Raw genomic sequence first — 15,995 nt, 5'->3', positions numbered from 1 at the left:
ATCAGAATGAGGAAGAAAGGTGATTTAAGTGACTTTGAACGTGGCATGGTTGTTGGTGCCATATGGGCTGGTCTGAGTATTTCAGAAACTACTGGTATTTTCACACACAACCATCTCTAGGGTTTACAGAGGATGGTCCCAAAAAGAGAAAATATCCAGTAAGCAGCAGTTCTCTGGGAGAAAATGCCTTGTTGATGCCAGAGGTCAGAGGAGAATGGCCAGACTGGTTCAAGATGATAGAAAGGCAACAGTAACTCAAATAACCACTAGTTCCAACCAAGGTGTGCAGAAGACCATCTCTGAACCAACAACACCTTGTCCAACCTTGAAGCAGATGGGCTACAGCAGCAGAAGACCACACCAGGTGCCACTCCTGTCAGCTAACAACAGGAAACTGAGGCTACAATTCACACAGGCTCACCAAAACTGGACAATAGAAGTTTGGAAAAACGTTGCCTGGTCTGATGAGTCTGGATTTCTGCTGCCACATTCAGATGGTAGGGTCAGAATTTGGTGTCAACAACATGAAAGCATGGATCCATCCTGCCTTGTATCAACGGTTCAGGCTGGTGGTGGTGGTGTAATGGTGTGGGGGAGATTTTCTTAGTACCAACTGAGCATGGTTTAAACACCACAGCCTACCTGAGTATTGTTGCTGACCGTGTCCATCCCTTTATGACCACAGTGTACCCATCTTCTGATGGCTACTTCCAGCAGGATAACGCACCATGTCACAAAGCTCAAATCATCTCAAACTGGTTTCTTGAACATGACAATGAGTTCACTGTACTCCAATGGCCTCCACAGTCACCAGATCTCAGTCCAATAGAGCACCTTGGGATTTGGTGGAACGGGAGATTAAGGCAGTTCTGAAGGCTAAAAGAGAGCCAACTTGGTACTAACAAGGTGTACCTAATAAAGTGGCTGGTGAGTGTATTTCCTGTGGTTATCTGCAGGAAAATGTCACACAGCTAAGGATGCAAAACTGAGTGTTTTAGTGTAAAAGGGTGTGGGTACTAGACTGACCTGCCTGCCAATTACACCTGACTCCTGTTGAACATGTGTGACACATTATTAAGCGCCATGCGACTGCAGAACAGAAACCCTGGACTGTTGAGCAACTGAAATCTTTTATCAAGCAAAACTGGGGAAGAGTTTCAGTTCCCACACGCATACTGAATACTGCTCAAAGAAAAGGTGATGTAACAAAGTGGTAGACTTTCATCCATCTCCATCTTTCAGCCTGCTCACACCAAGCACTCCGTTCAGAGCATAAACGAAAAAATAAAATAAAGTGAATATTAATCCAAAAATTGTTTATTTGACAGATTTGAAACAAAACGTAGCAAATAATGTTTACTGCATTTTTTCAGACAGACATTCTTAAAAAGGTTTCCACAAACCATTTTAGTTCTCTGATGGGGTTCAAAGTGTTCAATTTCCTGCTTCTCTTTGATTGGCTCTGCTGAACTAAAACTGCAGATGAATGAATTAATCATCCACGGGACCAGTTTGTAATGGAATCATCTCGGCAGATGTACACTCAGACTCCCTACAGACAATTTATGTGGAAGTTCAGAACAGACCTTTAGATGAACACAAGAGTCACAAGGGAGGGCGAATCATTAAAAACCCAGACAAGTTAGCTTCAATACCATGATTATAAATACACTGCCCCCACCCCCACTCCATCCCACTCCACATGTTCACTCACTCACTCATAGATATAAGCATGTACACAGAATGTTACAGTAGTCCATGAATGACCTGGATCACATGACGCTTGTTTTCCAGGCAGACAGAAGGCGGAGCGTTCGTCTCATCTTCACTATGACGCTGCCACTTGGGTTAATGGTTCCTCCAGGTACTGCACCAGGGCTTCTGCCTGGAAACACAACACACACAGGACAGTGTGAGGAGTGATGCTGGATTAGTTTGGGCCTTATGTGTTGTGGTGTAACAAACAAGCTGTGTTATAAACAGAACATCTATTATAAACCAAGTTACTTTTGCAGATTTATTAAGACATGAGTGGTTTTAATGACTTCAAGTTGAACAATATTGAGAACTATTAATTATCCAGTCATCAATTAAGTCATTTATCAAGCAAAAATGCCAAATATTTGATCATTTTAGCTTCTTTAATGTGAATATTTGCTGATTTTTCTTGTCTTACATCAGAGTAAACTGAATATCTTTTGGTTTTGAATTGTTGGTCGCACAAAACAAAATCATCTTGGGCTCTAAAAACTAGTGATGGTTTTATAAACCAAATGATTTAATCTCCAAATGTAACAATTATGCAGATAATCTTTAGCCGCAGCCCTGTAGAGTGAACTGGTACACATTTCCAGTGTTTTTTAAATGCAGTTGTTCAGCCACAATAATGTCTGTCTGCAATGTCTGATAAAAAGTACAAAAAAGCTTGAATTCTGGAGATTCTTGCACATTACCAGAGCAACTTAATTCAGTGTTAACCTTCTGTCTGACTGATTAAAAGTTAAAGCCTTTGCACACTGAGTCAGTTTTTTTCGGATGGGTTTTTTAATCCTCCAATCAAAAAAATCCTCATGCACGGGAACTTTACACACTGATTCTGATGCATTTTATTGTTCTATTCGTTGTGAAAATTTGCAATACGTGACTCTCTCTCCACTGGAGTGGCTGTCATCACTCCCTCCTTATCTTTCATTTGGCACCGCAGCTACATGAAGGGGTGGAGATGTCCTCCCTCTGTGTGTGCGGTCCACACCCTCCTCTTCATCATCATCCACCTGAATATTACTATCTGACCTGTTCAAAGTGAGCTGTCTGAGTTATGTAATGATTCTGTGCACCCCGTTTCTCTGTCTTGTCACAGCTGTGTCCTGCCGCCACATTTTCTTCACTGATTCTTGGTCCAACGTCTGTAGAGGCTCTGACGGACGCAAAAAACACAGAAAATTGAGACTGTTCCAAAAATTTAAATGACGAAAGTAAGTTTCAGATTCAGTGTGCAAACCCGATTCAACTTGAAGTCGTGTTTATGTTTAGACATGCGACAGTTTTAGATCATAAAAAATTGGACTCAGTGTGCAAAGGCCTTTAGTATGTGTATGTAAATTGATCAAGACATTCTGCCAAAGTCGAGAGTAAAACAGTTTTAAGGTAAATTCTGAACATTTCCACAAGGTCTGAAATTCATCCTGGGATCAGATTCCATGCTGCAACCATACCTCTATTTTAAATGATGGGGAAAAGACATTTACATTGATCATATGTCAGAGATTTGAGATTTACAAACTGTAATATCTCTCATCGGTTCACTTGGTATTTCCTGTTCCTCTTATTTAAGATTTAAACTTAATCTTTATGCAAACCAGTTTTTCAAAATACAAGCAGCTAACAATGCATCACCAACCTTGAAAATAGAGCTTAAAAAAGGCCATGTTAGTGCCATAACCCTGATTATACAAATGGGCGTGGCAGGTACAGTAAACCACAACAAATGTACACTATACCATGGAAGTATAAAAGTAGGACGTTAGCTGTATGGGGAACCAATGACTGATGTCAGCACCAACTGCAAAAAAACCCTCTCACCTTTGCTTTGAGCATTCCAAAGCCCACTGTCTCTTTGGCGTACATACACAGCAGCAGGTTGGCGACACGAGTAATGGCCACTCTTCCCTCCTGAGAGAACAAACAACAGAGAAAGTCACAAACTGTCTGTATCACAATCACCCATCATCATATCTCTGAGAACAAGTGCAGTGGTTACAGACTAACTGCACTTCTTACCATACAATCCATGAGAATGAATTTGAGTTTGTCTTCGTTAAAGGCTTGGTGGCCGTTCTTGTCGTAGGCTGCCCAGATGTTGCTAGCGATGGCGGCTGTCACTCGTGCGTCTGTGTCCCCGTACCCGGAGTAGGCCAGAAGTGAACCTTCATTGTTCAGTAACCTGGTGAAAATATGAAGTTGGATGTTAAAGTATCCAGCACATTCATTCATTCATTTTCTGTAACCACTCATCCTGTTAGGAGTCAAGGGTGTGCTGGAGCCTATCCCAGCTGACATTAGGTGAGAGGTGGGGTACACCCTGGACAGGTCACCAGACTATCACAGGGCTGACACATATGCTAACCATGCTCCATTACGCTGCCATCACATGAACATGGGACGTTATTTTACTTTACTCTAAATCTACAATATGGATTTTACTCCAGCTACATCTATCAAGCTACTGAATACTGATGGAGCTATTTACAACCTTAATATGTATATTGTTCACAAAGACATTTGAAACTACCTGAACTACTTAAAAATATGTAAAACTGCTATAAACTATATCGCTTGTTTGCTGTGAGTTAAAAGTGTAATAAAGTAGATTTAAGACTTTTAAAGTCTATTTGAGTGTGAATTTGAATTAATTAGCCCTATTTATACACAAATAAACTAAAATAACATCACTAAAATTAAAAGCATCTGTTGAAATGCAGGCTGGGTTTATATGGACAAAATGACCTATTAGTAAATTAGTGAATTTAGACATTCTGAGTAGAATGGAAATAAGAGGCTCACAAATAATAAACACATATATAAATAAATAAATAAATAAATAATAGTCCAGCAAATTCATTGATAATTAAAAAAATATTTCAATAATTATAAAAAATGAATAAAATTTACTGCTCCCAGCTCCTTAAATGTGATGATTTGTGCTATTTTGTCAGGTGTATATTTAGCTGAATATCTGAAAATAAATCCTAAATTTCAGATAAATTAAGACTTAAAACCTGTAAATAACACGTAAGGTTTACACATACTAAATATATTACACAGATATATCTCTGCAAAGTGTACACTGGTTGATGTTGCTAATATTAGCCTGTCTGCTGGCACCATTCCTGATAATAATCAGCTAGCAAACTCTTTGTATTTCCATGTAAAGCTGTATCAAAACGCCAACCGATGTAACCGTTGAAACACCAAACTGTATAAAAGTCAAACCCATATTTAACTCCTGTACCAAGCAGCATATCGTTAGCATGCTAAGCTAGCTAGCTAGCTAACTGTACTCACAGTGTACTTTGGACTCCGTTTGTATTCGCCTGGCTCAGAACCTGCGTCAACGCCTTTGGTCGTAACATAGCTACTAACTCACTAACATATAATACTGACAAATAATAAATATATATATTTTTATGACTAAGCGACTGCCTTTAAACTGTCAAAAACGACTCATCAAAACACGAAGTGGAGTCAGCTGACTGTGTTTTCTTCCCTTTCCGGGAGTCGTCGCAATGAATTGTGGGAATTGTAGGCATTGAACCATCCTAGGAAACGGTCTTCTTCTTTGCTTATTAATGGCGGCTGGCGTCCACAAAGTTTCAATACCACCACCTAATGGGCTTACCCTTAAACCTCAATTTACTATATAAAATAATACTTATATTGATATTGATATGTCTTTCCCATCTAGTTCCAATTCTGTTCTTCAGAATTCTTCAGTTTCCTGGTTGTTTGAGAGCCTTAAAGCTTCTCTCAAAGCTGCTGTACATCTTCTCCAGACACACACAACATCCAGAAATCTCCTTGCCGCATCTGATTATCTCAGTTTTCTCAGATTTTCTTTCAGTACAGTAAATAACTGTTGCCACAAAGGACAAAAATCTCATCTAGTTTTTATACAAGCAATATTCTTAATGCTTCCTGGTCGACTTTTACATATCTTGTCTTACCTACTTCCACACGTTTGTTTCTTGTCTTCATTCTCTTATTATTTCTGCCTCCCTTACTCTCTTTGCACAGGTAGCTGCATGCTTACCTTTGCAAAGAACACACTCTGGTTCTTTCACACAGTCTCCTTCACATCCATGCTCTCCACATTTACCACATGCATCACAATCCCTTCTCCACACAGACAAACTGTGACCAAACCTCCAACAGCTGTTACACTGAAGTGGTTTGGTGATGTACTGCCTTACTTGAATTTTTTTTTTTTTTTTTTTTTAAATTTGTATATACTTTATTAATCCCCCTGAGGGGAAATTCAATGTTTTCACTCTTGTCATTAACACACAGGTCCGAAAGACACACACATGCACAAACAGGACCTATACATGCACAAAGAGAGATGTCATAGTGAGGGGGCTGCCTTGGTCAGGCGCTCCGAGAGGTTGGCTCAAGGGTACCTCGGCAGTGCGCAGAGGTGAACTGGCACCTCTCCAGCCACCAGTCCACGCTCCATATTTGGTCCGGACAGGGACTTGAACAGGCGACCCTCTGGTTCCCAACCCAAGTCCCTATGGACTGAGCTACTGCTGCCCAAATCAAAGTGCAGCATAACAGACTTAAAGTGTGACAATTTCATCCAGATTTACTTATATATTTACTATTTTTAGCTAAATGTGAAAGTATATTTTCTTAAGACAAGGACTGCACTACAGTTTACTTAAGTATTTGTATTTTTTTTTATTTTAAACCTTTTGTCCACATTTACTACCATCTGTTTATACTTAAATGTACACAGCACAGTAGCATAAATATATATATTTATTCACTGTGTTTATACCTGTACACATCACAGTATATATAATCATTAACTACCAGTTTATGTATATCTATCTTACTTCCTGTTGGTAAGGTTTTGTGCCAAAAAAAATATTTTTTAATGTATTTATATGCATACAAGTTTCTACATGGCCTTTAACAGTATTATATTTCATTTTTATGTAAGTTCTATTCTTATATTTTTGCACTTCTTTATATCTTGCATTCTAATTAGCTTTTACTCCACTTATGTAACTTGACTGTAACTTTACGCATATATTTTAGTACAGTGTCTGTGAGACAGCAGAGGGAGGGAGCCTGAGATCTAACAAACTCATCGCCAACATTTACTTCACTGTTAATTGTTGTGTACATAACAATAAAAGACCTTCAGCCTAATATTCAATGGGTAAACACCTCCTTTGTGCTGCACTGCATTTATCTGGCTGTCTGTAGCTTCACCTTGATGTGCAACACTCTAGATTTTTAAAGTTTAATGTTAATATCTCTAGCATAAACAATCCAATGTTTTCAGAATACATAAAAGAACAGAAACACATTCAAAAAGATCTAAAGCGACAAAAAGGTGATTTTACTTTAATAATTCAAAGACTCTGGTGCTGAAGACTTGATAAAGGCACGATACAGACTTTGACAGTGACTGGAGTAACATTCGAGGTATTGCTACATTTAAGTTTCTCCAGCACTGCACAGACAACTGTTAGTGACAATAACAGTATTTAAATTTAGATTTTTTTTTTAAGGAGCAATTTCAGATATCATTGGAAGCCATAAGCAATTTGATACGCTATGGTCAAAAACATATTGTCAGGACAAAAGAAATTTCAATCATGAATTTAAAAAACACAACGGAGCTGTCAGACTGTCAAAGGAAATCATTCACACATATTCAGAATAGACAATACACATTACAAATAATTTATTGGATTAAAATTATATATATATATGTTTTGGCTTCCCATCTGTCTGTAGGGAGACGTGCAACAGATTTCACAGATCATATTGCAGAACCCAACATTATCTTTAGGCACTACACTGCTCGTGTCACTGAGAAAGGGTTTTACTTATCTGTCCATCACTTTAAAACAATTCCCTAACAGCTTTTAACCATTTCTATCATGTAATCTATAACCACATTAATCACATTATTATCATTTAGATCCAAAAAACAAATGGGTGCAAGTTTATTTACTTATGTACTGTTAGTCAACAGGATCCGATCACACAGTCTGGGTTAGAGTTCAGGGATATGAATAAAAACTTGATGTTTTGTTTTAAGGCGATATTGTGATTCGGGGGCGTCCACAATTTACAGATTTGAAGATTCAAATGGAAACGACTATTTTGCTAATTCTGCAAATGAAAAACCTGACAAATGCACTTCCTGTAAATCCAACACTAGCAGCACCAGAGATATTAAAGGGACGTTTCTCTCAACATAGCAAAATCTCTACCAGTTAAAAAGTCTCTGTCCTCTCAGTATGTTGTCTTAGGGTGTTTCCACATATAGTCCGCTTTAAAACAAACCAAACTCGGTAATCTTAAAGTGCACCAAAAAGTGGACCAGAAAGGACTCGATTCTCTTTCTGGTCAACTTCAGCTCTGATGGGGCCTCAGTGCAAACTACAAGCGAACTGAACTCAGACCACTTCCTGAGGTGGCTTCAGGGTGTTGAGTTGTTGCTCTGAGACTGTTTAGAGGGCTGAAAAAGTGTGAAAACACCCTTACTGTCCAACCCTCCTCCTCCCCACACACACACACACACACACACACACACACACACACACACACACACACACACACACACACTTGGTCCTACTATCCATAATCGTTTACCTTCTCCTCCTTTGACATTTAGGCAGCAGTGCCAACCATACAAACAAGATTCCATACTGAGAAAAGTGTTTTAGAGGAAATATAAACTGTCAAGAGCCAGTCAGGGTAAAAAACTTAAATAAATACCAGGGAAGAGGATGGGAAAAAAAAAATCTAAAAACAAGCTTTGAGTATGGAAAACCATCAATTTAAACTCTTTATCAAACCACCTGAATATAATCTGTTAAATTTAAATAATGTAAAAATAACAGGTGATTCCTTTGTGACCTGATGTCGACATGCAGTGAGTGACCATTGGTCATTTTAGAAATAAACTCCAGCTGCACTGAGAGGAGTAACTCACAGGTTGAACAGTAACATAGACCCTATTCTGTTGGGCAATATTTTTCCCAACCTCCCTGTTTATTCCTCCTGTGGTTTACAGATCAGCTGCAGGAGCAGTCTGTCGGGTCACACCTGCATTTGATTCCAGATTATATTCATGTATTCATTTCTTTGAAATCTCCCATGCCAGTCCGTAACTCTACCAGCCCCAGAGTGAACTGAGCCAGTTAGGCCAGCAGTCTCTCGATGGCGGCGTTGACGTCCCCTCCTGTAGCAATGAGCGCCTGCAGGTTGGCTTGGCGGTCGATGAAGCCCATGGCGCTGAGCTGGTCAAGCTGCTGCTGGAAACGAACCTCCGGGGTCTGTAGCTGTGAGGGACGAGACGACGCATAGGGTCAGATACTGATTATTTCCAGATTACAGATTATTCACCTCTTTTCTTTAGATTCTGATGACTTTATAAAATGAGTGCAGAGGTTCCTCTAAATGGTTCTCTACAGACGAATCAGGGAAAAGTACAGGAAGTAAACAAGTTGCCATGACTGTGGCGTGATATTTGACTCCGCCTTAGTTTGACAAACAAATAAATGCAGTATTTAAAGACAGCTTTCTCCAACTCCGCACCATTTCCAAAATCAAGCCATTTCTCTCCCTCAAAGACCTTGAGATAGTCACCCACGCTCTCATCTCCTCCCGTTTAGACTACTGTAACTCTCTGTACACTGGTATCAGTCAGTCCCCTCTGTCCCGCCTCCAGCTGGTTCAGAATGCTGCTGCCAGACTCCTCACAGGAACCAGGAGGAGAGACCATATCATACCTGTTTTGGCCTCTCTCCACTGGCTGCCTGTTGAGTTCAGAATTGACTTTAAGGTTCTTCTGTTTGTGTACAAAGCCCTTATCACTACATCTCAGACCTTCTAACCCCCTATTCTACGCCCAGCCCTCAGGTCAAGGACATTATCACATCCATATCATTCAAACGGAACAAATTCAAGTAATTAAATAAAACATACTGATGGACCTCCGCCTGCAAACATCTGTAACATCTGCTGCATGAGCTGCTGCTGAGAGGGACTGGTGGCTGCGGCCGGAGTGGATCCTGTTGCCATGGCAGGAGGTTGAAGGTTCACTGGGGGAACGCTGCCCCCTGTGGTTGGAGGAACTGTGAGAGCTCCAGGGGACAATCTAGAGAGGGGACAGACATGTCATGACTGTGTCTTCAAATAACCACTACCAATACTTTATTAAACTGAATTCATACAGTATACATAAATCTGGCATCATAGCCAGTACCTGGACATGAATCCTGGGACTTCTGCCTGTAAGGTCTGCAGGCCCTGCTGGATCTGTACGAGAGCCTGCACGGCCCTGGGGTTGGTCAGCATGGACAGCGTTTCTGGATTCTGCAGCTGCTCAATGACAAATACGACACAAGTCAACTCCAAACCAAAGAGTCCCTGACGTCCTGATAGATGATACTTTCTATTCTTGTACGCACAAGATAACAATATGAATGTGAGCATAAATCCTCTGGGGTGAATTATAAACCCAGGGGACGCTCTCAGGGTTACTAAGCGCCCAGTCCTCCTGGTTACACATCACATCTTGCATCATGTCTGGATTCCTTGCCAACTCTATGGTCTGTCGAGGGACAGGAGGATTCAAATAACAAAAACAACCACAGTGAGAGCTGATGAGGTCTAGAAGAAGAAGCACTCTTATGACCGGAATGACATCTATCAGTGTCAGTCCTTAAGCTTGTTGCAGGAATGACCTTCTGCAACTAATGTCTCATTAGACTGTTGACCTCCCTTCACATTTCAGCACATTTTATCTGGCAGACAGACATCCAAACCACAGCAGGAGAGGATGAAACCAATATTATTCTTTCATTACGGTGAAAAAAAAATCACCCAGGCAGTAAGTGGTGAAAGAAAGAAACTAGATCATCATCTAGGAGCTGGTTGCAGTACGAGAAAGAATAATGATGTAAAGAAAGTAGCTGCAGGTGACGGTACTCGGACAAGCTAAAGTTCTGTAGCTCAGTTAACAAGCAACATCTCTAGTTAAAGCAAAAAGTGTTACAACTTGTAACACAAGACCTTTATTTGATCAGTGGACATTTATCTGCACTGGCTCTCTGAGGCTGACTCTGTTTCAGGGCACTAACATGAGAAGACTCTGCACTGACCTGTCTCATGAGGTCAGGGTTGCTGAACAAGCGGGAGACGTCTGGGTTCTGATTCAAGAGCTGCTGCATCTGAGGATTGCCTGCCATCATCTGTCTCATCAGGTCGGGGTTGGACATCATGTTCTGGACCAGCGGGCTGCCCATAATCTGTGACATCATCTGTGGGTTGGACATCAGCTGACTCTGCACCTGCTGCTGCATCTCCATGAGGCTGGATGAACGCATGCCTGGACCGAACAAACCAGACAGGTCACCGAGCCCACCTGAGGAGGAGTAAAGATGATTAGCTCCTTGGGGGGGAACTCCAATATACAGGGTGTCTACAGGTATAAACGAGATCAATTTAAGACTCTAAGACCTTTTTAACAGCACTTTAAATGGAATGTAAGACCAAAGTTGCGATGGATTAAGGAAGAGTACACTCGCAAGATAAATGTGACACTTTCTAATGTCACAACTTAAGTTCGATTGGACCAAACTAAAGAGGGCAGGTGTGAAAGCATCCTAAGGGATTAGAACATCCTCCATGATGGTGGAGGGTGCCATCAGTGGGTCACGGGAGGAGACAATGGGTGCAAGGGAATATAACTTCTACAGCTATATAAATAGTGAAAATAAATTATTCCCAATTTTTCTGTCTCCCTCAAGGACCCCTGGGGGTCCCCGGACCACTGACTGAGAGCCACTGATATAAATAATATGCAAGACTTGTGACCGGATCACTAGAATTAAACTCACTGCAGTGCAAAAAGCCAGCAATTAAAAAAAAAAGTGGTACAGTTCTTACTCAATGCATTAGCAGGTCCTGAAGGACCGGCTGGTTGTGTTGGCCTCTGACTCGTGCCGCCTCCTGCTCTGTCTGGTGCAGTGCTGCTGCTGCTGCTGCTGTTACTCTGAGGTGTTGCAGCACTGGAACTTGTTCGGGATGTACTGTCACCTGTTGATCTTAGATGAGAAAGCAACTGTGAAATTAAACTCTTACCAGGGCTGAGCTTTGCCTTTTAAGCTTCACACACATCTTGTAACTTGTACTTACTTGGGGGCACTCTTGATGACGAGATGAACGGTCAACCCGTCTTTGATGCCGTGCTGCTTTAAAGTATCGGCATCCTTCAGAATCTTTCCTGTAAATATCAACACCAGCTGGTCCTGCTGGGCGTTGAACTTTTTGGATACCTCCTGTCTGAACTGGACAAATGAGACAAAAGCAAGTGAGCAGCCGTCCCAACAAGAGCTCTCTGGTCATTTGAGTAGATTGTACGTTAAATATAAAATCAGCCTGCGTTATTTAAACTTAAAGCCCATTGTGAGGAGGGTGCTGTGTCTGAATCTACTTCAGAACCTTCATTATCTTTACTTAACTCTGCATTATATATGGTTCTTATTTCTAAATTACTGGACAGTTGATTTCATCAAATTATCACAAAGTGACAGAGACAACCTGGAGTCAGACAGTATTCTAACACTGGAAGTGGAAGACTGGTTGGTTTCTGGTTGAACTGGGGAACATAGGCTCCCGTCTGATGTCTTCCTTACCTTTAATGTATTAAGCTGTGGTTTTATTGGTCTGACAGTTCCCACAGACAGGGAACTTACAAAGGGATAATAAAAGAATCTCACCCACATTTTTTTTGCTTAAGTACCCCAGACAGGCAGGTTAAACAGGTTAATGGACAAGAGGTGTTGTGTGCGCAATCACTTAAAGGAGAACTACGCCATGTTTCAAAATTCATTCATGTTATCCCTATGGTGTGAGCACACAGCAGCAAGCTAAGACAGGCCGCTCTTCTCTGACATGCCAGACAGCATTGTAGAAACACTCATTTGCAACGTGAAACCATTTTATTCAGTGTTTTACTGGTTTTAATCACCTGGGGTCTCATTTATAAAACACTGCATAGGATCCATACTAGAAATGTACGTACAGACAAAAGCCAAAAATGGCGTGCGCCAAAAAATATTCAACAATTTCTACAATCAGGCTTCAACCTCACCATCACCATCTGCGTCGCCAAGCCCAAGCGTGGGTCGGGGTTTCTCCTATCAAGTCTGTTTTAACAGATCTCAACTTTTGTGTGGGAAATGGCGTTTGTTTTGTGCGTACACAGTGTTTATAAATGAGACCCCTTGTCTGTTTGCTTTGATGAAGAAAAGACTTTTGTGGATAATTCGGCTCCTGGTAAAAACCTCCTGAACAATGAAGACAAAGGGAATCAGCTGGGAGAAATTTCAGCTGGTTGCAATCCGCAGTCCTCACCACTAGATGCCACTAACCCCCCCTAAATCTTACACACTTAACCTTTAAACCTCATGAACACACCAAAGTCAGAAGAACGACCTCGAAACTCAGGAAATGGGACCATCTGAGTCGCACTTCTGGCACTAGCATTGAGAGACAGAGGCTCATGATCACCATGATGTTCACAAACACCAACTGAACTTTACTAAGCTATGGAGACAACAAACTGAGATTCTTAACCTATGTGACATGCATGTTCCCCTTTAACAGAGTAAAATAGTTTCACAGATAGGCATCAACGTCTGAATGATCAGTATCAGCTCTTAGACTTGTTTAATGTTGTCCAACAGCACCAGGTATGTTTACCTTTCAGCGACTTGTCACCTACACAATGTAAGATAAAGCTAAGTCGTTTTCGCTAAAACCCAGAATGCGTTAGCATTTTACCACTCACAGTTCCCTCGACTCAAACTCAATGGGCTTTTTAGTCAGATGTCTGAAATAAAGTCTGTGGTTAACACAAACTTAAGAGACTTTCAGGTTTTGTTCTACGACATAAAATACGTCAGTAAATACGACAAAGTGATTTTTTAAGCTTATATGTGTCTTTAAAAAAGCCGTTTGCTAACAAGTGGCTAAATAAGACTACAGAACGTCATCACGCCGAGCCGCGCCGAACACGGCTTTATGGTCTCATTCAGGGTGGCGACGTTATCTCATGCGACCGTAGTGTAGTTCGCTTAAAACCTAACGTTAGCTGTTAGTTACTGTCAGTGTCACATTTAGCTAAATGTCGCTGTATCCTACAACTTCGACGATATGCTCTGATATGCTAATTTTTCTTAACCACACAGATGTCTACTGTCTTTGGAAATATCGGATTTAAACGCTGGTTCCGCATCGGGCAAACATTTTTCAGACAGCTGACATCTGTGACACCACGAAAATACTTTTAAAGACGCAACCCGCTGCTGGACATCAAGTGAAACAATAAATCTTTTGAGCTTTCCCCTCATTGTGCTAGGAAACGCTTGATGACGGTGGTGTGATTTCCGCTGCCGGATGTTGAAAAGGGTCCGTGAACGCACCTGAAGGACAGAAGAATCCTCCGAAATCGTAATTTCCTCCTTTCCCATGGGGGTTTTAACGTTGACCACCATCATAGATACTCCGGGAGCAACATTTTTGTCTGCGTTTCCCTCCTCCGTACGGTCCGTCTTACTTTCGTCCGCCATCTTTACTACTCGCTCTTCTTCTACGTTTTTTTTCCTGGCAGAGTTGAAGCTGCCACCAATCGGTCGTTAGTTAAACAACAGCTTTACATTTTGAATCACGGAGAAGAGTAGATTCTTTCTGACTGTGTCACGTTGTTTAGTTAAGAATATTGATGGCACTTAGGATGAGGACTTGTTGAATACATTTTTAGTTGCTAAATGGACACTGAAGCACCTCCCAGAGCTCAACAGCTCAAACTGGTTGAAAAGGGCATTGGAAGTATCTGCCAAGGTACTCCTCACTTTCTTCCCTGTCCTTCTGTAAAGGGCTTTTTGTGGTTTGCCAACTTATTTGCTTGCCAGTAATACAATCCCAGAGAATTAGTGATGTGCAAAGCAGTTCTTTAGATGTTACTGAATCACTAGAATCAGTTCATTAAAAAGATTCGTTCAAAAGACTCGTTCACTGAATTGTTCAGTGTTTGGCGGGAGGAGCCCTGACTGTGTACTGCATAGTCTGACTCACTGAACTGATACACGGCTGAGCTGCTGCTGCGTCTGCCCTGTACTTGTGAGTCTCATTACTGGCCAGCCTAACGTTTTAAGTTTGTTTATCTGGAAACTAAATCTGTTAAAACAATGGTGAGGTGTGTGATTGTGTTCATGTGGCTTGACTCCTGGCTACATTAGCTGTTAGCTTGGAGAAAATGGTCCCTATGAAAGTGTATCACTGAGAAGAAATCATTTTAATCACTCAGGGATCGGGGTTACGTGGTTCACCGAGTGATTCGTTCACCGAGTGATTCGTCACGCGGTAGGCAGTTCCTCCCTGCACACGCGAGTGATTCATCGTTCGCATGGAACGAATCAGCAGTTCTGCTCCCGGCCTGCGCGCTCGGTGCCCAGCTCAACTGAAGTGAGAAATGAACAAATCAGTTCCGGAAGTGATTCAGTTCAGTATGTTCACTCAACAGATTCATTCTTTTGAACGATTCGTTCGCGAACAACACAATACCACAGAGAATAATTCCACGAAATTACACTCCAAAATTAACAGTTAGCATACAGTCTCTTTTCAGATAAATGGACTACGTTGGTACAACACCGTGAATTCACTCTTTTTTTCCCTTCAACAACAAACACACATGGTTAGGTTTAGGAAAAAATAACAGGGCTTGGTTTTAGAATCTTACAGGACGTGAACACTGCTCTCCTGGGTGAAGGCTGGTGTTTGTTGGTTGTCGTCAGTGTCTGATGCCGCAGACACACTCGGAGTGAGACTCACTCTCGGAGTGAGACTGGGTTGACTTAAGGCATCCATTGTTACCAAACATGAGTTCTCGGAACCCATCGGCTGTATTTGGCGTCTGACTTCCGGCAGACGGCGATACAGCCTCTGGGGGCAGACCCCCGATTTTTTGGCATTCCGTTTCTGACTTCCGTTTATATATAAGTAAATATGCTGAACCATTGCAATGGATTCAGAGTTTGCAGTGACGCCAATTATGTTCCGCCTCGTTAGTTCACCGCACGGAGCATTTAACCTGGCAACGACTGCAGCCGGCTCAAACATGATTGATCAATATCATGCGGACTACAAACAGCCTAGCACCGGAAACCACTCTCTGCTCTTCT

At 41.5% G+C, this 15,995-nt stretch overlaps 2 protein-coding genes across 3 annotated transcripts; both read right to left on the bottom strand.

Annotated features, from left to right (window-relative positions):
* Positions 1-1,299: 1,299 nt before the first annotated feature.
* Positions 1,300-5,277, bottom strand: lamtor2 (late endosomal/lysosomal adaptor, MAPK and MTOR activator 2). 2 transcript variants are annotated; one of them, XM_049582871.1, is made up of 4 exons: positions 5,065-5,277; positions 3,781-3,943; positions 3,583-3,672; positions 1,300-1,885 (listed from the first exon to the last, which is right to left on the bottom strand). In XM_049582871.1, exons 1-4 carry the CDS (start codon positions 5,130-5,132, stop codon positions 1,829-1,831), a joined length of 378 nt encoding a protein of 125 aa, XP_049438828.1. In that variant the 5' UTR covers positions 5,133-5,277; the 3' UTR covers positions 1,300-1,828. The 2 variants fall into 2 exon arrangements, with proteins under 2 accessions (XP_049438828.1, XP_049438829.1); XM_049582872.1 differs by lacking the exon at positions 1,300-1,885 and adding an exon at positions 2,717-2,917.
* A 1,826-nt stretch (positions 5,278-7,103) lies between these two features.
* On the bottom strand, positions 7,104-14,417 carry LOC125892694 (ubiquilin-1-like). The gene is made up of 7 exons (XM_049582844.1): positions 14,235-14,417; positions 11,944-12,095; positions 11,695-11,852; positions 10,908-11,170; positions 10,010-10,125; positions 9,730-9,901; positions 7,104-9,083 (listed from the first exon to the last, which is right to left on the bottom strand). The coding sequence occupies exons 1-7, from the start codon at positions 14,379-14,381 to the stop codon at positions 8,943-8,945; spliced, it is 1,149 nt and encodes a 382-aa protein (XP_049438801.1). The 5' UTR covers positions 14,382-14,417; the 3' UTR covers positions 7,104-8,942.
* Positions 14,418-15,995: the final 1,578 nt, after the last annotated feature.

The sequence above is a fragment of the Epinephelus fuscoguttatus genome, linkage group LG8, assembly GCF_011397635.1.
Source record: "Epinephelus fuscoguttatus linkage group LG8, E.fuscoguttatus.final_Chr_v1".
Taxonomy (NCBI): domain Eukaryota; kingdom Metazoa; phylum Chordata; class Actinopteri; order Perciformes; family Serranidae; genus Epinephelus; species Epinephelus fuscoguttatus.
The sequence above is the reverse complement of the archived record's forward strand: the minus strand, read 5'-3'. Positions and strand labels throughout refer to the sequence as shown.